Source organism: Myxocyprinus asiaticus, chromosome 15, assembly GCF_019703515.2.
Source record: "Myxocyprinus asiaticus isolate MX2 ecotype Aquarium Trade chromosome 15, UBuf_Myxa_2, whole genome shotgun sequence".
Lineage (NCBI taxonomy): Eukaryota > Metazoa > Chordata > Actinopteri > Cypriniformes > Catostomidae > Myxocyprinus > Myxocyprinus asiaticus.
The window spans coordinates 17,279,751-17,307,385 of NC_059358.1; the positions used below are offsets into that span (position 1 = coordinate 17,279,751).

General features: G+C 40.2%; 2 protein-coding genes across 6 annotated transcripts in view; both read left to right on the forward strand.

Moving 5' to 3' along the window:
• The window catches only part of LOC127453283 (protein dopey-1-like), a 31,608-nt gene extending 12,022 nt beyond the window's left edge, over positions 1-19,586 (forward strand). For all 3 annotated transcript variants that reach the window (XM_051719532.1, XM_051719534.1, XM_051719533.1), the window contains 19 exons: positions 28-2,140; positions 2,716-2,827; positions 3,051-3,233; positions 3,627-3,752; positions 3,860-3,994; positions 4,117-4,172; positions 4,275-4,379; positions 4,483-4,549; positions 7,075-7,219; positions 7,332-7,411; positions 12,078-12,187; positions 12,412-12,561; positions 12,669-12,730; positions 12,886-13,038; positions 16,969-17,105; positions 17,332-17,387; positions 17,921-18,085; positions 18,649-18,778; positions 19,006-19,586. In XM_051719532.1, the coding sequence (XP_051575492.1) occupies positions 28-2,140; positions 2,716-2,827; positions 3,051-3,233; positions 3,627-3,752; positions 3,860-3,994; positions 4,117-4,172; positions 4,275-4,379; positions 4,483-4,549; positions 7,075-7,219; positions 7,332-7,411; positions 12,078-12,187; positions 12,412-12,561; positions 12,669-12,730; positions 12,886-13,038; positions 16,969-17,105; positions 17,332-17,387; positions 17,921-18,085; positions 18,649-18,778; positions 19,006-19,308 (4,388 nt within the window). In that variant the 3' untranslated portion in view covers positions 19,309-19,586. The remainder of the gene's footprint in view (positions 1-27; positions 2,141-2,715; positions 2,828-3,050; positions 3,234-3,626; positions 3,753-3,859; positions 3,995-4,116; positions 4,173-4,274; positions 4,380-4,482; positions 4,550-7,074; positions 7,220-7,331; positions 7,412-12,077; positions 12,188-12,411; positions 12,562-12,668; positions 12,731-12,885; positions 13,039-16,968; positions 17,106-17,331; positions 17,388-17,920; positions 18,086-18,648; positions 18,779-19,005) is intronic.
• Positions 19,587-21,728: 2,142 nt separating this feature from the next.
• LOC127453292 (clathrin coat assembly protein AP180-like) overlaps positions 21,729-27,635 on the forward strand; it is an 89,043-nt gene continuing 83,136 nt past the window's right edge. For all 3 annotated transcript variants that reach the window (XM_051719565.1, XM_051719567.1, XM_051719566.1), the window contains exon 1: positions 21,729-22,617. In XM_051719565.1, the coding sequence (XP_051575525.1) occupies positions 22,488-22,617 (130 nt within the window). In that variant the 5' untranslated portion in view covers positions 21,729-22,487. The remainder of the gene's footprint in view (positions 22,618-27,635) is intronic.

Genomic DNA, 27,635 nt, shown 5'->3' on the forward strand with positions numbered 1-27,635 from the left:
ATGAAAATAAATTTGTCATCTCTGCAGATTATAGCGAGATATCAGTGGATGGCCACAGGGGTTTCCAAGAATGTGGCAGAGGGATCCCATTGGATGATATGGAACCTTTTAGCCTGACGGTTAATCCTTTGAGTGACAGTCTTTCACTCTTGAGCCTTAGCAGTGAGAACCTGCAACTCTGTGGTGAATATCAACCTCCTGATCAGCAGGGGGAGCCCCAGAGCTCTGATTCCAGTGGCTCTCAGTCATCCACTGTGGACAATGGCAGTTTTGATGAACCAGAAGGAGGTGGTAGCACTGTTAACATATCTGACCCTGTGCTTTGTCAATCCTCTTCGGTGGAGGAAGAGTACTTACATGAGGCAGTTTCTGCTGTGCTCACTGAGCTAGTGGACAAGGTGGTGCAAATGGTGGAGAAAGAGTCAAGTGAGACGGCTTCATCCCCTGAGGCCTGGCCTCAGACAGACTCTGACAGCACCAACTCTTCCACAGATATGTCCACTGGGACATGTGTCCCGCTGGCCCCCTTTTCAAACACACAACCTAGAACACTCCCAGAACTGGTTGCAGGGGGAACCTTGGAGTTCCTGACTGTGGCCACAATTGATGCTTCAGGGGAGGAAGAGCATCGGGAAGGCATCGCCCGCCATAGCTCCTCCCCTTCGATCGTCATGCTTCCGGACAGTGGTGGCAATGCCTCCACTGAACAGAGCCTCCAGGTCAATGACCCGCACTGCAAGCGCAGCCACAGCAGCACGCAGCTAAGCCTAAAGGGCAAGATAATGGAGCGCCTGGTGGACAAATCCCCAGGGGCCAAGCCCAAAACCAAGAAGGTGAAAAGAAAAGAGGATGAGAGACGCAAGACCAACCAGACGGAGAAGAGCCGGCCACCCAGCATCTTCTTCAGGGACAGTCTGGACTTAGAGAACTGGTACAGCTGTGGGGAGGGTGAGGTTTCTGAAATTGAGAGTGACATAGGCTCGCCTAGTGGTGGGGCTGCCAGTGGATTTGGAGGATCTCGCGCATCTGGGTCACCTCCTCGGTTTAACATCCATCCCCTATACCAGCATGTGCTGCTTTACCTTCAGCTCTACGACTCCTCTCGCACTCTGCATGCACTCTCAGCCATTGCAGCCATGCTGCGTACTTCACCAGCAGGATTTGTGAGCGCCATCTCCACTACCAGCATAAATAACACGTACACACCGCAGCTCTCTCTCCTGCAAAACCTGTTATCACGTCATCGTGTCTCTGTCATGGGCAAGGATTTTTACTGTCCCATCCCACAAGACTCGCACTCCCACTCCTTCCGAAGTGCCATGTTCTTGGAGGTCATCATCTCCCTTTGCCTCTATTTTCTGCGCAGCTATTACTCGGCCCATGTGCTGGCCACATCACAGGACCTGGCAGGCAACCATGCCATGCAGCTGACCAGCGTGGAGGTGTTGACGCTGCTCTTCAGTGAGCTTACCAAGATCACTGGGGGCTCAGCCAAGGGCTTTGCGAGCTTTATTTGTGATGTGCTGTCCAAATGCAAGGTGCAGAAGGTAGTGCTACACTGTTTGCTTTCCACCATCTTCAGTGTGCAAAAGTGGCATGAACATCATGTCCTTGGTACCAATGTGGCTGCTGTCGAAGAGGGCCTTTCAGAGGACAGCATCATCAATCTGTCTGAGGACCAGCTGGATAACTGCAGCGCCATACAGTCGCAGCTTCTGCGGCTTCTCCAGAGCCTGGTGGTTTTGGAGCATCGCGTGCTGATCCCAGTGGAGGAGGGTGGGGAAGGGGGTCCAGGGTCGGCAGGTTCTGGTGGAGGAGCTAGTGGGCCCGGGTCTGGGTTTGAACTAATCGGAGGGGAGGTAGAGCACGTCAACCCGCAGCAACCCATGGCTTCCCTGCAGTATCTGCATGGGCAGCCCATCACAGCGCAGGGCATGTTTCTGTGTGCAGTGATCCGGGCGCTACATCAGCACCACGCCTGCATGATGCACCCACAGTGGATCGGCCTCGTCACAGCCACTCTGCCTTACATGGGCAAAGTGCTTCGGCGAGTAGTTGCCTCTGTTACGCTTCAGCTGTGCAAAAACCTTGATAACCTTATCCAGCAATATCGTTATGAGACGGGTCTCACGGATACCAGGTACTAGTCCACTTCTGCTGTGTAGCAGAGGAACAGGGTAATTTACATTTTAAAGGAATAGTTCACCCAAAAATGGAAATTCTGTCATCATTTATTCAGTCTCATGTTGTTCCAAACTTATCTGACTTCCGTGAAACACAAAAGGAGATGTCAAGCAGAATGACTGCCTCAATGTATGGGAAAAAGATGCAATTAAAGTGGATGGAGAATGAGGCTGTCATTCTGCCTAACATCTCCTTTTGTGTTCCATGGAAAAGAAAAAAGAAAAGCTGTGTCACAAATGGCGCACTCTGCATTATGCACTTACACAAAATGCACCTTAAGTCATAAAAGTTTAGAACAACAAATGTAAATTACAAGAGTAAATGATGACAGAAGATTCATGTTTGGGTGAACTATCCCTTTAAGGTCAAATGGCAGTATAGACTTATTTACATCGACAAGAGGGCACTGTTCGATATCAGCAATACCTAATTTATTGAGTGTTATTGAGTATTATGCACTTTTGAAGAAATGTTTTGTTTATGAAAAGAGAACCAATTTGTGCGTGTTTACTCTGTGTATCATATCCTCAGGCCCCAGTGGATGGCACTGTGTATTCCTCCTGACCTGATTCTGACTGTACTAGAAGGAATGACAGCCATAATCCATTATTGTCTGCTAGACCCAACATCACAATATCACCAGGTGAGGGAGCTAGTCATCCATCCCTGTTTTGCAGCCCATGGCAATGTAATCCACAGTGGCTTTTTGTCAGCCCAATATTTTACCTATAATTGGTTTGCTTATTAAATCTGTTCTCTAATTTTGAAAATGATTAAACTAATGGACATCAAAAAATATAATTTTGTGTTTAGCACGAACAAATCGTATGAGTATGTAATTGTTCTTACGTGCATTTATTCTTCAGCTCCAGGTGAATGTAGATCAGAAGCACCTTGCAGAGGCCCGGGCGGGGATTCTCTCCATCTTGCACACCATCATGTCCTCTGTAACCCTGCTGTGGGGTGTCCTTTATCTGGCTGACAGCTCTGACAGGCCGCCTGCAGCCTCTGCCTGCTCCACCTCGAACATCAACCTAGGATCCACAAAGGTACCATGAGGAGACTGTACAGTGTTTAGGACTTAAAGGAATAGTTTCCCCAAAAATGAAAATGCTGTCATCATTTACTCCCCCTCATGTTGTTCCTGAACCTGTTTGACTTTCTTTTCTCCATGGCGCATAAAAGGAGATTTTTGCCAGAATAACAACCTCAGTAATCATTTACTTTCATTGTATAGAAAAAAAGATGCAATGATAGTGAATGGTAACTGAGGCTCATCAAAAGAGTCAGTCCTACAGGTTTGGAAAACATGTAAGTGATGACAGAAGTTTAATCTTTGGGTGAACTATCCCTTTAAGCTGGACAGTTAAGGCCTACACTATGATCTTGCCTGTGGTCAGTGTGCTGTGCTAACTAGAAATGATTTCACTGGTTGTTCACAGAATCTCAGGCAGCAAATCCTAGAGCTACTGGGCCCAATCTCAATGAATCATGGAGCTCACTTCATGGCCGCTATTGCTTATGTGTGGAATGAAAGGAAGCAGGCTAAAATTCCATCCAGGAACAAGGTATGAACAACACCAAGAGTCATCTGTTTCCCTTATGGTCTCAGAAAGCCTGACACTTCCTGAGACATGATTTTGCTCATTTTTGTGTGTATTTATATGTATTTTAGGTCATTCCCACAGCGAGTGAGGAACAGCTTCTCCTTGTTGAACTTGTTCGTTCTGTAAGTGCCATGCGAACTGAGACAGTGATACAGACAGTGAAGGAAGTCCTTAAGCAACCCCCAGCCATCGCCAAAGAGAAGGTGTAGTGTCCAACATACCCTTATAGCATTTGTGTCTTCTTTAGTAGTCTGATTGTTTTGATACTGTTGTTGATTTTGTAGATGGTTTTGTAGACTCAACTTAGTATTTCTTTATTTCACAGAAGCATCTTTCCTTGGAGGTCTGCATGCTTCAGTTTTTCTATGCCTATGTGCAGAGGTGAGTTAATTGACTAAAATAATATCAGTTTGTGCCAAGCGAACTGAGTGAATTGTAGTATTTACACTGCCAATCTCACAGCTCTTGTCTTGTCTCCTTCAGGATTCCAGTGTCTAGTCTGGTTGACAGCTGGCCATCACTTTTAGCATTGCTGAAGGACTCTGTGCAGCTCAGTCTGCCCGCTCCGGGACAGTTCCTCATTCTTGGGTGTGTGCCATCTCACAGATCCTAGCATAGTTATTCTTTAATTTGTTCTTCTAAAATTGCAGTCTGTATTAGATTTCCAAAATTAATTTGATGTTTTCTTTAGTGTATTGAATGAGTTTATCCTGAAGAATCCCACCCTAGAGAGCAAGAAGGACCAGCGAGAGCTACAGGTGAGCAGAACCTCTCACTCACCAGTTTTTTTGCATCTTCACTTCCAAAAGCATTACCATGATTTTCGACATGTACAGTACAATGTTATATAAATATGATAATCATACTTTATTATGGTATATTGTGTTGGATTTTATATGTAAATAATTAGTTTATGAATCTTGGCCGCGTTCAACCGCCATTATATGTAGGGAATTAGTGACTTTGTGATAGGGTATATTTACAACTGCCAGCATTCATCACCAATTATATGTAGGGAATTTGCATAATGGTTAGCTTATTGCTTTAAGCTTATGCCTGCATCATTTTCCAACCACTAATGCAAAGAATTTAGCTCAATGGGAATCTTGATTCGGGGAATAATATAAGAATTAATCTTTACGTAAGATCAAAGTCTTCGGCCAGCGATGAGTTGATATGAGCGTAATGTTAATTCATACAGTAATACTACTTTCAATGTGATTGAAAATAATATCACAAATAGGTTTAAACAATTTTTATGAGCATGTGGCTTTAGGATCGACAGATTTCTAGGGACCAATATGATTTGATGAAATACACAGTCAAATTCTCTTTGAATACAAAGAAGACTATTGCTAATTTACAACATAAAACTAAACTAACACATAGATAAACATAAAACAGGTTGGTGAGTGAGCTATAACAGAAGGTGAATGGAAATTATCTGTAACATGATCTGTGTTTATAGACCATGCCCTGAGAACCACCGATACTTAATTTGCAATCAGATTACCCGAAGTATGTAAATAAAACACCAGCACTTTCTAGCAAAAGTCTGGAGGTGTACTTGCGTTTCGTTGCTTTTGGTTCTTTGACAGTGTCCGTAGAAAGTTCTGGTTGTGCTCCGTTGATGTTTTGAACCTCTGTATAAGATCATGGATGCCGGATAGTTCGGTGCTGGAATGATCAGGCGGGACTTTGAAGCGATGACTATGACATCTTTGGAGAAGTCGGACAGGATGGAGTTTGAAAACTCCCGCAAAGCTCTTAATGAGAATTCATTTAGTACACTGTGATTTGAGGTCGAGTTTCTCAAATGATATTAAAGAAAGCACCAGATTTCAGCGAGAGTCTGGAGGTCTGTACTTGCGTTGCGTTCAGTTCCAGGAGGTCTTTGTTCGGTTTGATGGATGGGTGATGGAATGACCAGGTAGAGCCTCGGAAGCGAGGCCTCCCACAAGGAGGACTCAGGACTTCCTGGGACAGAGGTCAAAGTGTGTGTATGCCATATAGCAGAGAAGAGAGGCTATAAGAGGGGTTGTCCAGGCTGGTCTTTTAACCATTTCTGTTTGGCCACCCCGAAGAGGCTCTAAGCCAATCAGAGGTGGCTTTTCTGAGGGCCTGTGGTCAAAGTGTCCTCCCCTCAAGGTAATTAACTTATGACTCTTTGTACTAATTTTCCACAGCTTTCCCGCTCAGAAAAAGAGCATACTTTTGTCCTGACTTTTATATAATGAAATCGGTGCAAGAGACATGACATTTGTTAACATCAACATTCTCTATGTAAACAGACAATCATTTACATATGAAACATGACATACTTTCTCTTTGTGGTTACTTCTCTACACATTAAAATTATATATGCATTCTATGATTCTAACCACATTTAGGCATCATGTGATGCATGTTTGCATATAAAACTTGGTTATGTGCATTGTGAAGTGTAAAGTCAGATTTGAGTGAGTCCAGCAATTGTGTCAAAGATGTTTGCAGAATAACAATCAGAGAGGATATGTCATGATTCCTTTAATCTTAAGCATAGAAACTGGTTATGAAACAGAACAAAGAAGTTGTAGTGTTGGAATTATGTGTTGTCCGTTGCAATTAAGGGGGTTTCATGAGGGAGTCTGCTTTAGCTCTGTGTCTTGGTAATGAGTTTTAGCACACGATGATTATAATGACCATCACCTCTACCCTTTAGAGGTGAGGGTCTCCTTGCTGAGATGGCCGAGATGGCCATATCAGTCATGTGATGACCATTAATGTTTAGGGCATTTCTGATTTACAACATGGACGAGGAGGTCTTGGTGCGTCCACAGATCTACCTTTGTCCTCAAGATGGTTAAGGTTTGGCAGATGTGCATTTCGTCTAATTTCCACATGGTTGATTCAGACTTTAGGGCGCTGTCCTGGCAGAGTCTTTAAATGTATGAGGAATTCCAGTGTGGACTGCGGGCCTCTGTGTCTTAGTTTTTATAACTTGGAAGAAAATATCAGTGTAAATCTTCTACCCATAAGCCCTACAATTGAACAATTGCATTACCATCTAATACCATCACTACATCATGTTCGCAACAGTATTTTTTTGTAAGGGTTGCATGCATCACATTATATCTATTTAGAAATAAACTTTCCTAATGAGAATCTAACAATACCATAAATTCAAAAAAGCCACTAAATTCTTTTAAGATCTTTTACTTTCTATTGGACAGTGTTTCAGTATCGACTGTTTCTTATGTTTCTTTACATGTTTACATTAAATCATAAAATCACGATTCCCCAGGATGTGACCCATAAGATTGTAGAGGCCATTGGTACGATCGCTGGCTCCTCCTTAGAACAGACCACATGGCTGAGAAGAAACTTGGAGGTCAAACCATCCCCTCAGATCATGGTGGATGGGGCCAGTCTGGAGGCTGATGTCGAAGGTCAGTGATTATGTGTGTCTATCTGATATAGTCTGTGCAGTTCACCTCCTGTAAGCACATACATCTGCATGAGTGTCTGGTGAGTCTCTCACTAACAGTTTGTGCATTTCAGATCTAATGCTCACAGTGATGGAGGCCTCCAGCTTTACTCCATCTGTATACAGCGTTCACGCCCTCACATTGCTGGCTGAGGTAAACACAGAATGTCACGTCTACACCTTATTCATCTTTAAATACACAAGTCCAAACCCAGCACCATAACCAAGTGAACCTATAACTTAGAGGCCTAAAAAGATAGTCAGTTCATGAAAAGTAGTTGAGGTATTGGATAAAATTGGAATGTTGCATTGGTATCTAAGAACATTCATAGGTCAGCTGAGCTTCAGCCACTTTTTTTCACAAGGGATTGTGCTCCCTCGGACCTACTTTGTCTTTGTTATTGTTATTGTTACGTCCCCTAGGGGTAGGACACAACAAGGCAATGACTCTCGCACAACCGTCATACCAAACACAAGAGAACAACGGAGTATAAATTAAACAATAGTTTTTATTGTTGTAAACAATTAATATTTTATTAAAATTTTGTATTGATTCCAGTCACATTAAATAAACATGACAGAAAATACGGAATCAAATTATATGAACTTAAAACCCTTCCCTCCGAACATTTCCACCCCCACCCAACACAAACACGCACCTCAGTGGTCTAATAATAAATTAATAATGACACACAAATAAATAAATAAATCAACAGAAAGTATTTAGAAAAAAACAAACAAAAAGTATACTTAAACAAAACAATAAGAATGCACACACACATTTAACATTGTCTATCTCCCTCCACTGCTTCCCCCCGAGAGCCCTCCAAAAAGTCAAAATAACTGCCCCATTTTTTTTTTTTTAAATAAACCCATGTTGCCCAGCCTTCTATATGTCATCCCCACAAATGCCGCCACCCTGCCCATCTCTGTGCACCACTCTCGAAACGAGGGTGCTCCAGCCAACTTCCATCCCCTAAGGATGACCTGTTTTCTGATCATAATACCAGTCAGGACCCAATTCTTTATGTACCCATCCTCTATATTAATGACCGTCCCATCACCTAGAATACAGAGTCTGGGGCAAAATGAAATCAAGTGCCCAAAACATCACACATAAAACTCTGAACCCTCAACCAAAATTCTAGGGGAACAGGGTGAAAGAGAGGAGAAGGGGGGGGGAGCAGAGAAGGGAGAGAGAGGAGAGAGAAACGGGCTCGCCGGCCCCGGACACGCCATCGATTGGCCCTCAGTTCGCTGTCGTGCTTCCGTCTGCGACATCGGGCGATGGCACTGGACCCCTCAGCCGTCCCTTCCGGTTGATGCAGTGCTCCAGCACCACCTGATCGAGCACTCCCTCGGTGTTGCGATACTCAGTCAGCGGCGAGGACTCCTTGATGGCGCATCCTTCCTCCTTCCCGGGTTTCGGCACCAGTTTAACAATTATGTAGGTAAGGAGGAAGCTGGGACCGGCTTGACAAACACACAGACATTTAATGACACTTTTCAGTGTACAAAGAAACAAAACCACGCACTGCTTTTCAGCCAACTGCGTCAAATCATAAAAACATTCAGACACACGGACGAGCTTCGTACACCTCTCTCTCGTCTGCCGCTGTCTCGTTTCCTTAAATACTCCCGCCTCCCCTCGCTGGAACGTGAGGCTGGTGTGGCGCACAGGTGGAAGTCATTCGCCACTTATATTCCCGGCCTAGCTCTGCCCAGATGCCGCTCGCCTCAGCCCTGCTCACCACAGATACATTAAAGCTCCAACTATATGATTTCTTTTTCTCCATATGTGGCAACACCTCTAAACTCACAAGGGCGTGATCAAAGACTAAAATGTTTCCAATAGAGCAATCAACAACAGATGAAATGAGGGACTTAGATATATATAAAAATCTATTCTAGAATAAAGCTTATGGATTGATGAAAAAAATGTATAGTCCCTTCCAGATGGGTTCAATAGTCTCCAAATATCTTTAAGACCAAGATTTTTACACATCCTGTGAAGCGTCAGTATGATCAAGGAAGCGTCATTATGATCAAGGACTGAGTCCATCAATAGATTAAAGTCTCCTCCCAATAATATATCATGAGGGGTGTCAGCGGCTTGCAACATCCCTTCAAGATCTTAAAAAAAAGCCCTGATCATCAGCGTTAGGTGCGTAAATATTAGCCCAAATCAAACTTTGCCCCTGAATTTCTGCTAAAACGATAATGACTCTTCCTAATTTATCTTTAATCTGTAGAGACATTTGATTTGTAGATGCTTACTTAACAGTGTAATGACTCCCCTGCTCTTACTTGAGCCAGCACTAAAGAAAACATTTCCACCCCATATCTTCCCAAATTTTTCAGCTTCCTGTGGGGAAAGATGCGTTTCTTGAAGAAACACTATATCATATTTCTTACATTTAAGAGGAGAAATAACCTTCCTTCTATTTATGGGGTGCCCCAACCCATTCACATTCCATGTGGAGAGAGACAATCCACTCATATTAACATTTGACATTTTGACATATTAGAAAAAAATAGATTGTGTGTCAAAATTAAAATTATAAAGACCACATTCCAACACTGATGCGACCATCAAAACCCGAACTTCCCCCAGAACAAAACAAACAGAAAAAAGAAAAACGTGTGCATTAACCCTGCACATGACAGCACCAACTGCCGTCCATCCCTCTAAACTCAAACAGTCCATGTACGCCTATGAGAGTCCCCGCGACAACTTTGCCGTCAGATTGCTCAAGTCCGGTGTTCCTATAAAAATTCTGTGAGACAGAATTACACAACAGAAGATAATCTATAAAACAAACTCCAGCCAATAGGTGGAATAAACACAAAGAATGTATAGACTCAATCACATAACTGTCCCGAAAGTGTGTTCCTCCACAAAAAAAACTCCAGCTGCTAGCAGAACCAGCAAAAAAAAAAAAAGCCGTTCAGATTCCTCGGACAGTCAAACGAATGTTCAGTGAGCCGGCCCATTCGACTGCTACATAAGTGCAACAAATGACCCAATCACTCCAATGTCCTGCAAGAAATACTCCACAAACCAAACTCCAACCAATAGGAGGCATAAGCACAAAGAATGTGCAGATTCATCCCCAACACTGTCCCGAAGGAGTGCTACTACACAAAACAAACTCCAGGCGGAACCAGCACAAAAAGGAACACAAAAGATGCCTCGGACGGTCAAGTGAATGTTCAGTGAGTCGGTCCACTTGGCTGCAACATGAGTACCACAAAATAACTTACTCAGTCCATTAACTTTATGAAGGACATCGCTTGCTGGGGACATGTAAATATCTTATGGCCATCCTTAGCATCTTTTCTCAATTTGGCCGGGAACATCAGTGCAAAAGCAAACTTCCGTTGATGTAAGAGTTTCTTGCATTCCTTGAATCGATCGCGTTTCTCTCGTCAAATTCGCAAAGTGTGGGAACAAGAAAATGCTGTGGTTCATCCAAGAAAGCCTTCCTTTCTTACTCCTCGCGTAACACAAGATCTTTATCGGATGATCTCCTAGCCGGAATCCAATTTCCAGCTTATGGCCTGTTATGTCGAGCAGACTTGGAAAGAGCCCGTCCAGGAATTTCACCATATCCTGACCTTCTTTGTCCTCAGGAATTCCAACAATTCGTACATTATTCCGCCGGTTGCAGTTTTCCAAGTCCTCCATCTTCTCCCAGATATGCTCCAAATCCACCTTGGTTGCTAGCGGATTAGCAGCTAATTCCATCTCCGATGACTCCAGATAATCGATCTGTTTCTCGACATCCCTCACTTTTGTAACCACCTCAGTGAATTTTGTCTCCATGGCAGTGATCGATCGACGTATTACAGCACAATCCTCCAAATCAGCAACAACCTTCGTCAGCATTGCCGACAAGTTCAACAATTCTCACTGAATTTCCCACACCTCTCAGGCCAAATCGGCTCCCTGGCTTGCGGCCTGCTCGGGGGCATCAGTTTGAGCACGTAAGTGTCTTTTAATGTCTCTAGAACCCGAGGATTTTGAATTCTTTGACATATTGTCTTCCTAGAACAGTTAAAGATCAGAGTGTATCGAATCTCACTGGTTTATGACATAAAAAGTATTAAAATTAGCAAAGTGCGCAGAGCTCACCGTTCATATGTCCGAACCTCGCATAGCGTCATGTGACTCCGTAAACAATTAATATTAAAGAAAAGCAGCGGGAAAGAGACTTCAGAGTGACCCCTTAAAATAAAATAAATAACCTAAATGTATGAAAAATAAAAATATAAAAAAGAAGATTTACCTATACTAACAAAAACAGGGACAAGCAATATTCAAACAAAAAGGGCAGGCCACCCCTACACATGTGTGCTTTAAAGACAGAAACTAATTGTGGTTTCAAGTTTAAATTGCATTTAAACAACACTTGCACAAAACACACAAAGTCTGGTCTGGCAGGTGGCAAAGAGTCGGGAGCAGCACGACCAGCTCAAAGTTATGACAGCTCCCATCTGAATGTCTGCACAGAGAATTTATCCAGAGCACAATCAGGGACAGTTAATTACCATTGCACAGGTGGAGCAAACAATTAGCAAATCGGCTGCACTTGAAAGACACACAGAGATCAAACACATACACACACATACAGACAGACAGACAGAAAGAGAGAACAAGCAGAGCAAACAAGCAAAATGCACAAAACAACACGGGACGTAACATTATTTTGCTGATATGGTTGCTTTGGTGTGTTGCATAGAGTAGCATGACTGTCTTTGGTTTAATTAATTGTTCTCCTGTTTGCATGGATGGTTTAAATGAGTCTCTTTTCCTGCAGGTGCTGGCCCACCTGTTAGATATGGTCTTCTACAGTGATGAAAAAGAGAGGGTGATCCCTCTACTGGTCAACCTTATGCATTATGTGGTGCCCTACCTGCGCAACCATAGGTACTTGCCCTTCAACACCCAACACTTGTAGACAAGGAAATCACTATTAATCAGACCCAAATAGACCCAAATGCCACTTCATTTGGCTTGGATTTTGTCATTGGAAGTATATTGTTTTCAAAGACTCTAAACTTGGAGTTGCATATTTAAAGAATTTTGGGATCAAGGTTTTAAGAACTGCTTCTCAATGCCCCATCATGTTGCTCGGTCTTACTTTCCTCCAGTGCTCATAATGCCCCCAGTTACCGTGCATGTATACAGCTATTGAGCAGCCTCAGTGGATATCAGTACACCCGGAGGGCCTGGAAGAAAGAAGCCTTTGACCTCTTTATGGACCATACATTTTTCCAGATGGACTCCACATGTGTCAGCCAGTGAGTGATAGCCAGCAAAACATCTCCTTTCTCCTGGTTGGAACACAGTGTAATGCCACTTATGGCTTACTGTGACCCATAATTGACCACATCTTTCTTTCTTTCAGCTGGAGAGCAATCATAGACCACCTGATGACTCATGACAAAACCACATTCAGAGACCTTATGAGTGAGTCTTCCCTTTCTACTAAATGGAGCTTCCAGCTGTGTCTATCTTTTTGCTCTATCATCATCATTGTGATGTTTTTGTGTGGTAGGTGTATATTTGAATGTTGTAGAAGCCTAATGTGTGTCTTAATATTGCTAATGTTTGTACATATGCAGCACGAGTTGCCGTGGCCCAGAGCAGCTCTTTGAGTCTTTTCACCAATCGAGATGCAGAGCTTGAGCAGAGGGCCATGCTACTCAAAAGACTGGCCTTCACTATCTACAGCAGTGAGGTGGACCAGTACCAGAAGTACTTGCCAGATATCCAAGGTACACACAGACACACTAACAGACATGCCACCCAAGAGTGGCTATACATTGTAGTTTCCGCTGTATCAGAGAGTGATGCCAATGAGCATTATGCAATGCAAGGACGTAAAGGAAAAATTAAAAAGTGAAAACAAGTAAAGGAAACTGATGCTCTGCCATGCCACCAAAAGTTTTGCTGCAGTGCTCTCTGACGTAGGGATCTGTTTAACAGTGAGACTGGTGGGAACAGTTGCACATTTGTGAAAACCAATTTTCTGTATTCCCACTTTATTTCAAACTGACCCTTAAAAACGGACAAACTGTCCACCCCCTTAAAATAGATCTTATGCATTCCAATCTATCAAACGCTCCGTCAGACCTTATTCTAGTGTTTAAACACACTAAGTAGGTATAGGACGATATGGTTATCTCACGATTTGATTCGATATACGATGAGATTCACAATTCGATATTATCTCGATTCAATATGATAACTCTTAAATGACAAAGTATGGCAGAATTATTATTATTTTTTTTTAAATGCTTGAACAAAATGCACATTATAATTTCTCATCAAAATAAAGTTCTTTATTACACAATTTACTGTAAATGCTAAAAGTTTAAATAATAGAGTTTGTCATATACCTGTCACTATAAGAAACAATCTCAAACAAATAAGCCTTCAAAAATAGTGGTCTACATTCAGGCTGATCAGGTGCAGAACATGCAACAGAACTGAACAGAATGTATATGAAAAAAAAATCTACATTCAGTTAATATTATGTCTTAATATCATTCAAGAGAATGATTACATCTAAATCAAGAGAATGATTTAGATATAATCATTCTCTTGAAATTGTTAATATAATAATATGAGCTGTCAATGTTTGAAATAATGTGTACAATTTACAAGTAATAACATTAAGTTTACGTTTATTTGTATAACAAGCGCTATAATTGTGCTGTCCTTTTAAGAGTTTAATGTGCATCTCAAAGACTCGTACAGATGTTGCAGTTCATTTATTAATGAGAAGTCTTATTTTTTTAGCGCATCCATGCTATTTGTTGTTAAAATTTATATTTCTTGGGGTCACGTGACGGTATGCGAGGAGCAGACGTGTGAGCGACGAGCTCTGTGCACTTTGCTAGTTTCTTTATTATATTCATGTTATAATCCAGTGAGATTCGATACACCCAGTTACATATTTGTTCTTTGAGGTAAACATGGCAAAGAAGTCAAAATCCTCGGGCTCTGGAGACATTAAAAGACACTTACGTGCTCAAGATGAAACCTCTGATGGGCCTGCTGACCGGGGACTCGATTTGGATGGCGCGGCGGGAGAAGAAATCCAGTGTCAACTGTCCAACATGTCTGTGATGCTGACGAATGTTGTTGCTGACTTGGAGGATCTCGCTGTAATACGTGGATCGATTACAGCAATGGAAACAAAATTTGTTGGTTAAAAGAGTGGCAGATGTTGAGAAATGGATCGATTATCTGGAGTCATCGGAAAGGGAATTAACCGCTAATCCGCTCGCGACCAAAATAGATGTGGAATATTTTTTGGAAAAACTGGAAGATCTTGAAAATAGGAGCCGAAGAAATAACATACGGATTGTTTGAATTCCTGAGAATGAAGAAGGCAGAGATATGGTGAAATTCCTAGATGAGCTCTTCCCAAGTCTGCTTGACATAACAGGCCTTAAGATGGAAATCGAGTGATCTTGCAGATCGGCTGAGGGAAACAGGCCCCGATCAATTCTGGCCAAAATTTTTTAGATCATCTGATAAAGATCTTGTGTTGCTCAAGGCGAGGAGCAAAGGGAAGCTTTCTTGGAAGAATCACAATATTTTCTTGTTCCCGGATTTTGCAAATTCGACGAGAGAAACGCGATCGATTCAAGGAGTGTAAGAAACTCATCGCTTTTGCACTGATGTTTCCGGCCAAACTGAGAATAGATACGAAGGATGGCGCAAAGTATTTACGTGTCCCAAAAAAGCACTGTCCTTTATAAATACATTGGAGTGAGTAAGCCATTTGTTGTTTATCATGTGAGTGGGTTGACTCGCTGAACATACACTTGACTGTCTGAAGAAGCTGGCGCCACTTTTTGTTTCTGTTTGTGTTGGTTCCGCCTAGCGGCTGGAGTTTGTTTTGTGTAATAACACTTCTCCTTCAAGAAACTTTTGCATTGACTGAGGATCGCTTTTGCATTGGACTTCCCAGCCAGATTGAGAGTGGATGCTGGGGATGGCCGCAAAATATTTACATGTCCACAAAAAGGATGTCGTTTATAAAGTTGACGGACTGAGTAAGTCGTGGTGTATATTTTTTATGCGGCCTCCGAGTGAATTTTACTCTTGACCATCCAAGGAACCGGGACACCTGTTTTGTTTCTTTTTGTGCTGGTTCTGCCTAGCAGCTGGAGTTTATTTTGTGGAATAACACTGCTTCGGGACAGTTGTGGATGAATCTGTTCATTCCTTGTGCTTATGCCTCCTGTTGGCTGGAGTTTGTTTTGTGGAGTACTTTTGCGGGACATTAGAATGATTACGTAATCTGCTGCACTCATAAACAGCCGGCTCACTGAACACTTGTTTGTCGGTCCGAGGAAACTGAACAGCTTTATATTGGCTGGAGTTTATTTTGTGGAGGAACACACCTTCGAGATAGTTCTGTGAATGAATCTACACATTTATTGTGTTTATTCTGCCTATTGGCTGGGGTTTGTTTTACAAAGTATTTTCTGTTATGTAATTTTGCCTTACAAAATTTGTGCAGAAGCACCGGACTTGAGCAATCTGATGGCAAAGTTGTCGCGGGGGCTCTCGTAGGTGTACATGGACCTTTTGAGTTTAGAGGGATTGATGCCAGTTGGCGCTGTCATGCGTGGGGTTAACGCGCACGTTTTTCTTTTTTCTGTTTGTTTGGTTCGGGGGGGGAGTTCGGGGTTTGATTGTTGCAATAATGTTGGAATGTGGTCTGTATAATCTTGTTTTTGACACAATTTATTTTGTCTATTATATCAAAATGTTAATATGAGTGGGTTATCTTTCTCCACATGAAATGTGAATGGGTTGGGGCACCCCAAAAAAAGAAGGAAGGTTATTTATTTTCTTAAGCGTAAGAAATGTGATATAGTGTTTCTTCAAGAAACACATCTTTCCTCGCAGGAAGCTGAAAAATTTGGGAAGATATGGGGTGGGCATATTTTCTTTAGTGCTGGCTCAAGTAAGAGCAGGGGAGTCATTACATTGATAAGTAAGCAACTACAATTCAAATCTCTCAAACAGATTAAATATAATGTGAATAATTGATTCCATTTTTTATGTTGTGTTTGTATGTTTTATCTTTGGAATCAATAAAATTATATTTCTTTTTACTTTTTTATCTGGCTGTAAGAACAGAAAGGAAATTAAAAGACATTGTTCATTGAAATTGGAGTGTGGGATTTCATCTTTAATGGATACATATTACACTGAAGAAATGGTCCGTTTTAATCTCAAGCACTTTTCAACAAAAAGAGGTGATATTCCAGGTATTCCAGTACTTAAATTTCTAAAAGCTAAATTCAGGCAATTTAAGCTTTTCAATGACTGTAGAACTCTGTAAATTGTGTAGAAAAAAGTGCAGTAAGGGTAAAATCAAGCGATTTAGAGTCAGAGTGATTATGATGTTTGACTGGTCATTTTATTTATGATCACATGGACAGAAAACAATGTTTCAAATTTCGAAATATCAAGTTCTGCCTTAGGGTTCGTCACTTTTTTTGGTTTGTGTTATATCGAAATTCGATGTATTGTCCCATCCCTAACCCTAAGATATTTTGGGTGCATGCAACACACAAGCATGCTCACAAACATGCCAACTTTTTTATAATAAAGTAATGGCTAACCGAAGATTTCACCAGTCCAGTCTCAAAATCAAACATGCACTGATGTAATTTCAGAACGTCTTGTGGAGAGCCTACGACTCCCTCAAGTGCCCATTCTCCATGCTCAGGTCTTCCTCTTCTTCAGAGTGCTGCTACTGCGCATGTCCCCCCAGCACCTGACCTCACTTTGGCCCACTATGATCACTGAGCTGGTGAGAACACAACACATACCTCTCTCTCACACACACGCACACGCGCACACACACACACACACACACACACACAGAAGTGTCACCCTCACAGCTCATGTCTTTGATGGTGGAATAATGAAATTTTAGAGGACAATCTGGAGTGGATGTTATTATTTAGTGAAGAATCAGAATAGAGCCATGTTCACTGGGTTAAAAGGATCCCTTGTTTATGTTTTTCCTCTCTTAGGTTCAGGTGTTCTTGCTCATGGAACAGGAACTCACTGCAGATGAGGACATCACCAGGTAATCATTAATCAGATCTGTTGCAGTACTTGATATTTCAGATATTTACAACAGTTTTATCTTTCAGGGTTCTCATTGTCATGGAAAACCATGAAATATAAGAGACTGTTTAAATTGTGATTTCCAGGCCTGCAAATTTATGAAAATGGATCTTAAAAAAATATGAAAAAATACTGACAATACATTTGACTACTTGAGCTCTGCTTTAAAATATTTCATCAACTAGACATTGGTCTTGTGTACAGTGAAACTTCCCCACAAGCCACAATGTTGTTCGATTTGTGAGCGAATCCTTCTTTTTGTGTAGGGTTATTTTAATACATTTGTCAAACTGTTTCAGAAATGGCAAACCAGTCTGAATCAAAACTATTTTTAAACTTATACAGGAATCACAAATCAATGGAAAAGGTCATGGAAATTCATTGGTCATTGATCTTTAGCTGTTCATTGGGATGCAAAATCTGGCTCTACTCAAATTCTGGGTGGCTGTAAATGTTAATTACTAATGGATGTTGTCTCTGGCCTCCCTTTAGGACCTCATGCCCCTCAGTAGCAGGGCTTGAGACAACATACTCGGGGGGAAACGGCTTCTCTACCTCCTACAACAGCCAGCGCTGGCTCAACCTCTACCTATCTGCCTGCAAGCTGCTGGATCTGGCCCTCGCTCTGCCCTCTGAGGGTCTGCCTCAGTTCCAGATGTGGGTGCTCACATTACTGCATTTAAACCTTCACAGATGACTTGATGAACTTTAAAAATGTATATATATATATTGAATTACCTTGTGCATTTACGGCATAGTTCAAGAATATACACTGTCTTTTCACTTGATACAGCCACTAAGTTCAGGTATTCTAAATTTTCATTGGGATTCAGTGCAAACTAGTGCAGGTTTGAATCTGTCCAGTATTCACCCCCATGGTAAACATTAAATTGAAATGTTTCAAATGCATTTTAGGTGGAGAGGAGGCAACTCATTTTGTTTAATTAACAATATTTCTTGTTGAAAGGTTATCAACAAGTCACCCTGAGACATAGAGTACACTGAAACTATTTTAAAAGTAATGGCAGGGCTAATCCTTTTGTCCTAAAAACCTTTCATATCAGTTTAGACTGTCCTGCATCCTGTATTAAGATGTGTGAAAATTATTCATCATTTTTAGTCAGCAACAAATGTCAAAATCTTTTTTTATAGATAAAAATTCCTTATAAATACTAAGCATATTTAATTTGAAGGAAATAATAAGAAACACTACGCCACAGGTATCGCTGGGCTTTCGTGCCTGAAGCCTCGGATGACTCTGGTTTGGAAGTCCGCAGACAAGGGACCCATCAGAGAGATTTCAAGCCCTATGTTGTCAGATTGGCCAAGCTGCTGAGAAAAAGAGCAAAGGTAACCCAGCTACAAACCGTAGACTTAAGAGACAAACAGTACACTTTTATAGTAATTCTATTCTATCCTTTTGTTGTCTTGGCCTTAATAGTTCAGTTAAATAAGGTACTGTACATTCAAAAGCATAGGTGTAAAACCACTAACATTGATGGATGATTCATTTGGTAATGCTCTTCTTGGTCTAGCATATTTAATGGCCCCCATGGGACTGTCTCCATTCCTTTTAGAAAAATCCAGAGGAGGACTGCTCCACTCGCACTCTGTCTTGGGAGCCCGGCCAGCTCCTGCTTACCCTTTACGTTATCCGCAGCATGGAGCAGCTCCTGCCCTTCTTCAACCTTCTCAGCCAGGTCTTCAGCAGTAAAGGGAACAGCCGCTCAGGACCATACCACAGCCCAACTCTCAGCGACGGCACGTTCCCTGGCAAGGACGGCAAGCTGGAGAGCCAGAAAGTCTTCTGGAGCCGGGCCAGACAGAGCATTGAGGAGATGGTTGAGAAGGACTTCCTTGAGGGACTCATCAAAACATGACCTGTCATGAACAAAAATTGAAACTGTTGCGCTATGGCAAAACACTAACACCTCACCTTTTAAAACAAACACAAAAAAAGAAGTTTGTACATTTTGTTTTTTGCTTTTCTAATTAATGTATTTTTTTTCTTCCAAAAGCTATATTATTTAATTTATAATCTTTTACTTGTAAATATGACCAGCTGTAATTTCTTCCATTTGTTTGAGCCCATAGGATAGTATGAAGATACTGTGCCATTCCATATTGTGGTTACTTGCCTAATAAAAAAAAACATATATGAAATTAAATTTATTTTTCAAATTAATTTTATTTTCTTTTTAATTCCCACGTTCATAGACAGGCTTGTAGCAGATCTTGTGTTCATATTAACGGACCAAACTTGCACTGTGCAATGTGCATTTCCTTTTGGATTAGATTTCAAGGGTGTCTAAAAATATCTGTTCGTATAAGAAAAAAAAAAGAATTATATATATATATATATATATATATATATATATATATACACACACACACACACAGTTGTGCTCAAAAGTTTGCATACCCTGGCAGAAATTGTGAAATTTTGGCATTGATTTTGAAAATATGACTGATCATGCAAAAAAACTGTCTTTTATTTAAGGACTCCTTTTTAAATCATAATAACAGAAATCACCCAAATGGCCCTGGTCAAAAGTTTACATACCCTTAAATGTTTGGCCTTGTTACAGACACACAAGGTGACACACACAGGTTTAAATGGCAATTAAAGGTTAATTTCCCACACCTGTGGCTTTTTAAATTGCAATTAGTGCCCGTGTATAAATAGTCAATGAGTTTGTTAGCTCTCATGTGGATGCACTGAGCAGGCTAGATACTGAGCCATGGGGAAAGAACTGTGCTCCTTGAAACAACCACACCGTCTTTTTCCAGAGCAGCCTGTATTTCTCCTGAGGTTACCTGTGGGTTTTTCTTTGTATCCCGAACAATTCTTCTGGCAGCTGTGGCTGAAATCTTTCTTGGTCTACTTGACCTTGGCTTGGTATCAAGAGATCCCTGAATTTTCCACTTCTTAATAAGTGATTGAACAGTACTGACTGGCATTTTCAAGGCTTTGGATATCTTTTTATATCCTTTTCCATCTTTATAAAGTTCCATTACCTTGTTACGCAGAACTTTTGATCAGGGCCATTTGGGTGATTAATGTTATTATGATTTAAAAAGGAGTCCTTAAATAAAAGGCAGTTTTTTTGTATGATCAGTCATATTTTCAAAATCAATGCCAAAATTTCACAATTTCTGCCAGGGTATGCAAACTTTTGAGCACAACTGTACATGAACAGCTCTAACTTATGTGATGTTGCTTTGAAAATAATAAGAGCCATAATAATAAAAAATCTAGTGTTGCATAACAAAGGAAGTGGGAGACTTGGAATAAATCAGAAATGTTTCATGTGTGCAACAGCAGTTTTTCCTTTATTAAATACTGATCTACTTAGGTACCGTAGTAGCCTACATCAAAATATTGTCTGGAGAGTCAAGGCCCATTTTTAAAAGTTAACATTCTTTTTTTTTTTTTTTTTCACATTCTTATTGTTTTTCAATACATTTAATTAACAATAGCTGAAACAGACTCATAACACAATTATCCCAACAACAAAAAAACAAAAGGAAAAAAGAAGTTAATATATAACTAAATTAATAAAAAATAATAAGAAATGGTTCTGTGCGTAAATGTTGGTAAAACAACCACTGATGTCTATACACATCAATACATATATACTGTACATATATAATAATTTTACCCCAAATGACCTATACCTGTGTTTTTCCCCTACTTTCATATAATCCTTGTTTTAAATAGGTTTGTGTAGGCCTACATAGTTTATGCAATCTTTTGTTTACAATTTAGCTATAATATACGTAATTCAGTACATACACTTATATATATATATATATATACACTTAAATATAAATGCAGATATACACATAGATATACACGTATTTTATGTTACATTTCTAATTTCTTAATTTAAGGAAATATAATTCCAAATAACTCATAACCTTGGATTAGACCGTTTATATTTCTTTCCATACCATATTTGTATCCAACTATATTCTTGGTTTCTTGTAACCTGGCTAAAACGTTCTTTATTAATCTGACAGGGCGTCTAAAAAACGCAAAGCTCCTGCACGAAACGCTGAAAAAAACAAAAAACAAACAAACAAACAAACAGCTGGACGCGTCGCAACGATCAAATGAGCCCGTCTGGTTGAAACGCAAAAAAAGACGTTCGGTGTGAACGGCCCCTTAATAACGCTCTGAATGGGCGCAGATAGTAAAACGCAATCTGGGTTTTTAACGACGTGTGACCTGAATCATGCGCGGGGGCGGAGTGATACCACAGATAAATAAATAAATAAATAAATATTGAGTCTGGGACCACGGCTTCCCGTTATCGCAGCGTTTCATCCTCCTTGATGAGCAATTATCCGGTACTGGACACAGCCACAGGGTGAATGAAAAGGAAGGCTAACGTTTCTTTAGAGATGAGGAGAACAACGCAAGCCGTTTGAAGGTTTGGGAGACTAACCCAGCGGGGTTTGTCGGGAAGATTAATCCTTGATCTGGAGGAGAGAAGGACGACTGCTCGAGCCGAGCATCATCTGAAGCGAGCCACCATCATCGTAACAGCCTCCTCAAAGACAACGCGCGAAAAACAAGGAATATATTTGAAGAATTTAGATAAATAGCTTTTTATAACCGCGAAGCTTACGGTTAACTCTTTTGAAATAATTATTTGAGGTTGAAATAATCGTTACGCATCACTTACGTGATCCCCACGAGGCGAATAGACAGCGCTGTGATAACGCAGGCGTTTACTTGCTATTTTTATTATAGTAATACTGAGGTCTGACGATACCTTAATGTGTTTTAGTATTATTTTAGATTTGTCCGTTTAATATTTTGACTATAAATGAAACTGAACAGTAACCTTGCTCATCATTGATGGTAAAGACTACATCTCAGCTTGGCCTTAATAAAAATAAGACCATATTATTATCTTACATTGAGGTTGAGAATCCATTTTAAGGGCCTCATCTTTAAGGAGTTTAGGTGGACGCTTTGGAACAAGTCGACGCGTCTCTTTATACGGAATAAGGGCGTTTGATTCTTTAAGTTCACCGCGACAGAAGAAAAATGTCCGGCCAGACTTTGACGGACCGCATCGCCGCGGCACAGTACAGCCTCACGGGATCCGAGGTGGCCCGTGCCGTGTGTAAAGCGACTACTCATGAGGTGATGGCTCCCAAAAAGAAACATCTCGAATGTAAGTGGGTTCAGGCTCAGATTACACCTCTGAGGTTTGTCATGCTTTGCTCTGTCTTGGTCTTGTAGTTTTATTTAATTTTTATTTAATATTGAATAATAATTTATAAAATCATTACTGTGACTTGTCTATCACACACCTACCCACAATGGTTTCCCAGTTTGTCAATCATGTTCATGCAATGGCTCCTCAAAGGTCATCAAATGCCACTGGATGTGTTGTGGTGCCAGTATTGAAAGAAGGAGAGATGCAATAGCTCTGTGACTAATGGGCCCTCATTTCACAATGTGTCTGTCACTAAGCAGAGAGATACAAGAATGAGTGCATAACATGGCTACCTTCCACTGTGCTTGGAATCACAGACTATTTATCACACTGTTCCAAGTTGTGCATTTGTAAATTGCATTTTCATATAAATATCCTCCAAATATTAAAGGAATATTCTGGGTGCAATACAAGTTGAGCTCAATCGACAGTATTTGTGGCATAATGTTATTTACCACAAAAAATATTTTCGACTTGTTCATCTTATTTCTTAAAAATAAAAAATAAAATCACACAACTGGGAGACACTTAAAATGGAAGTGAATGGGGCTAGTTCATAAATGTTAAAATACCCACTGTTTCAAAAGTGTAACCATAAGATGTAAACACTATGCATGTTAACATGATTTTAGTGTCATAAAATTGCTTACTAACCTTCTATGTGTAAAACTGTATCCAATTTGATAATTTAATTGCCATGATGATGTAATGCATTAAACCATACAACCCTTAAATGACTGTAAAAAAATTATGATTTAAACAACTTTACAGCTCAAATAATACACAAGTTTTAACAGAAGAATGCTTTTATAAAATTATAAGCTTCACATTTATGACTTTAAACCCTCCAAAAACTGTCCATCTTCACTGTCATCATAAGGGCCTCAGTGTAACCTCGATTTTTTCTTCTTTTTTTTCTTCTTTTTTTTAAGAAAATGGGGGACAAGTTGAAATTATTTTGTATGGTTATTTACATTATATGCTACAAATGATCTCAATTGAGCTTAAATTGTATTGCACCTGGAATATTCCTTTGATAATTTATGAATGTATTCATAATACTCTTTCAACACAAGATTTGTAATGACTGTAACACTCCTATGTTCCAAATGTAATTTAATTGTACTATAATTGTTTCCCCCAATCCATAACACAGCAGTATGTTAATTAGTTCATGCATATGCAATACTGGCAGAAATGCATATGCTTGATGGCAAGGCATTCACAGTATATACTGTAGAACATTTAGTCTGGCCTTGTTGTTCACTGCACACTCAAGTAAGTAACTGTAAGTTCACTGCAAGTGCACTCAATGTTGATAGCAAGGCAGGAAGTGCACTCGAAGGTTGAAGTAATCAACCCCCAGATGAGGTTGAGCAGCAAGTGGCCTGGAATTGTTCTGTGCTTTCTCTGCCTCTCAGATTCACCCCTATTGAATTATACATTCCTTATTCATAGGTCAAAGTTGAGAAAGTCACCATGAGTATTAAAGGGATAGTTCATCCAAAAATAAAAAGTCTCTAAATTATATACTCACCCTGATGTCATCCCAGAAGTGTGAAACTTTCTTCTACTGCTGAACACAAACACAGATTTTTAGAAGAATTTCTTAGCTCTGTAGGTCCATACAATGTAAGTGAATGGTGGCCAGAACCTTGAAGGTCCAAAAAGCATATAAAGGCAGCATAAAATTAATCCATATGATTCCAGTGGTTAATACCTAATGTCTTCAGAAGTTATATGATAAGTGGGGATGAGAAACAGATCAGTCCTTTTTTTTCTATAAATCTCCACTTTCACTTTCACATACTACTTCTTTTGTTTTTGGCAACTCACATTCTTTGTACATATCGCCACCTACTGGGCAGGGAGGAGAATTTATAGTGATATGGAGTCGTATGGATTACTTTTATGCTGCCTTTATGTCCTTTTTAAAGCTTCAAAGTTCTGGCCAACATTCACTTGCATTAAATGGAACAACAGAGCTGAGATATTCTTATAAAAATCTTAATTTGTGTTCAGCAGAAGAAAGAAAGTCATGCACATCTGGGATGGCATGAGGGTGAGTAAATGATGAGAGAATCTTCATTTTTGGGCGAACTATCCCTTTAAGTGGAACATTTGTGGGTTATGAGGCTGATATAATTTGTGTGTGCTATGTAGAATTTAAAATTGCACTACCTAACCTATATAGATTAAAAAATATACATATTGTTTACCCAGACCTCTAGTAGTGATAGATGTATAGATCTTGGACTGCACAAAACAGACTAACCATCTGTCAAATTTAAATGATCTAAAAGAACTACTGAGCACTTTAAATCTGATGTATTGCAAGTGATCATATTATTGAAAAAATAAAGGCTTTTTAATTAGGCCATTGTTGAAATTTGAGCACTGTTTCTTTGAAATCTGGCACATTGTGCTTCTGTTGATGGGCCCTTAAATCAGTGGCTTTCAAACAGTTCTGATCAACATCACAAAAAGCTTCCATTTGTGGCAGGTGTCCCAGGCTCCTAAGCATTGTGACACACCCACATTTGTCTCAGAGGAGCACTGGTCATCAGAACACGTAAATTAAACCAGAGATAAGCAGTTAAACTGCATGGCTCAGGACAACATCACATTCTTTACATAGTCTGTGATTTTCCAAGCAAAATATTTATTTAGTGTATTTGTAGTGTTTTAAACTGATCAGTATTATTTTGTGCACCTCATTTGGCACACTCATATTGCTGTTTTCAGTCATTTCACCCACCTGGAAAGAGCATATTTTCTAGCAATTGCTTTAAAGTCCCTGAATGTGCTGACTCATTAGTTCCCCTCCCATATATACACATAAATTTCAGTTTTATAATGTAAGTTATGCCCAGTTTCAAAGTTTCTCTGACATTCAGATGTCTTTTGTCTCATCTTTTCTGGACTCAATAGATACATTTTGCCCATTTTGCTGTCTTTACATAGTATATTGAGAATTTAAAAAAAAGAGTATGAGAGTGCGAGAGTATGCACATAAGGGTGCAATCAATGTATTTTGCATTTTACTACATGGACCTACCAAAAAGATTAACCAAAAACAGTAGGCTAATGTTCTCAGAAACATTAACAAGTCTCAGAGAGGCTTGAAGGTGGCAAGCCCTAATGGGAGTCTGGGAAGATTGTGTTGCTGAAGTAGTGCATGAAGAAGAGCCTATTTGTTTCATCTCACTTCTGAGGATTCCAAACCCTTACCGGGCTGTATAAACATTGCATCAATTTTATAACCTCAAGAAAAACAGAACAGATGTTAATATGTATGTTAAGGTGTTCTTGGAGATAGAACAAGGTTCCTAATGGCATATTTTGGGCATTCTAAATGTTTCATTGAATCAGGCCTCTATTTGTTAACTGGCTGCCTCATTAAGCGAGTCCAGAAGAATCAGTAGATCCACAGTGGCCCCAAAGTGTATTTGGACACTTTAGTGACACTTTATAATGGATGAATGTCATTAGATAAAAAAAAAAAAAAAAAAATCAAGTGGCATACTGTATGTTAAAGGGATAGTTCCCCCAAAAATGAAAATTCTTGCATCGTTTACTCACCCTTATGCCATCCCAGATGTGTATGAATTTCTTTCATCTGCTGAACACAAATTAAGATTTTTTTAAAAGAATTTCTCAGCTCTTTTGGTCCATACAATGCAAGTGAATGGGTGCCAGAATTTTGAAGCTCCAAAAATCACATAAGTCAGTATAAAAGTAATCCATAAGACTCCAGTGGTTAAATCAATATCTTCAGAAGCAATATGATAGGTGTGGGTGAGAAACAGATAACTTTCACATTCTTCTTCTTGTGTTTTTGGTGATACACATTTTACAGGCATATCGCCCCCCCCACTGGGCAGGGAGAAGAATTTCAAGCAAAAAAAAAAAGTACTTATATATTGATCTTTTCACACCCACACCCTTCTGAAGATATGGATTAAAACACTGGAGTCGTATGGATTACTTTTATGCTGCCTTTATGTGCTTTTTGGAGCATCATAATTTTGGCACCCATTCACTTGCATCGTATGGACCTACAGAGCTAAATTATTCTTCTGAAAAATCATAATTTGTGTTCTGCAGAAGAAAGAAACTCATACACATCTGAAATGGCATGAGGGTGAGTAAATGATGAGAGAATTTTTATTTTTTGGTGAACTATCCCTTTAACAAATGATGTTAGACTTTTCTTAGAAGTAACTTTACTTTTCTATGCCATTTTTTAAATTACTTTTAAAGGAACAGTTCACCCAAAATGAAAATTCTCTGATCATTTACTCACCCTCAATGCCATCCCAGATGGGTATGATATTTTTTCTTTTGCAGAACACAAATGAAGATTTTTAGAAGAATACTGTATTACAGCTCTAGGGGCACCACAGTGGCCCAGTGATTAGCACTGTCGACTAACAGAAAGAAGATCCCGGGTTCGAGTTCTGGCTCAACTGGGCCTTTCTGTGTGGAGTTTGCATATTCTCCCCATGTTCGTGTGGGTTTCGTCTGGGTGCGCCGTTTTCCCCCACAAGTCCAAAAACATGCAGGTTAAGTGAATTGGAGATTCTAAATTGCCCTGTAGGTGTGAGTGAGAATCCCCCAGCCACTGGGGGTTGCGTCAGGATGGGCATCTGGCATAAAACCTGTGCCAAGTCAAATATGCAGATCACAGATGGTCCGCTGTGGTGACCCCTAACAGGAACAGCCGGAAGAAGACGACGTATTTCAGCTCTGTTGGTCCTCACAATGCAAGTGCACAATTCACTTGCATTGAATGGTGGCCAGAAATCTGAAGGTCCAAATATCACATAAAGGCAGCATAAAAGTAATCCATACGACTTCAGTGGTTTAATCAATGTCTTCTGAAGCAATCCAATCGGTTTTGGGTGAGAACAGACCAAAATGTAACTCCTTTTTCACTATAGATCTTGCCATTGCAGTCTCTAGGCATGATC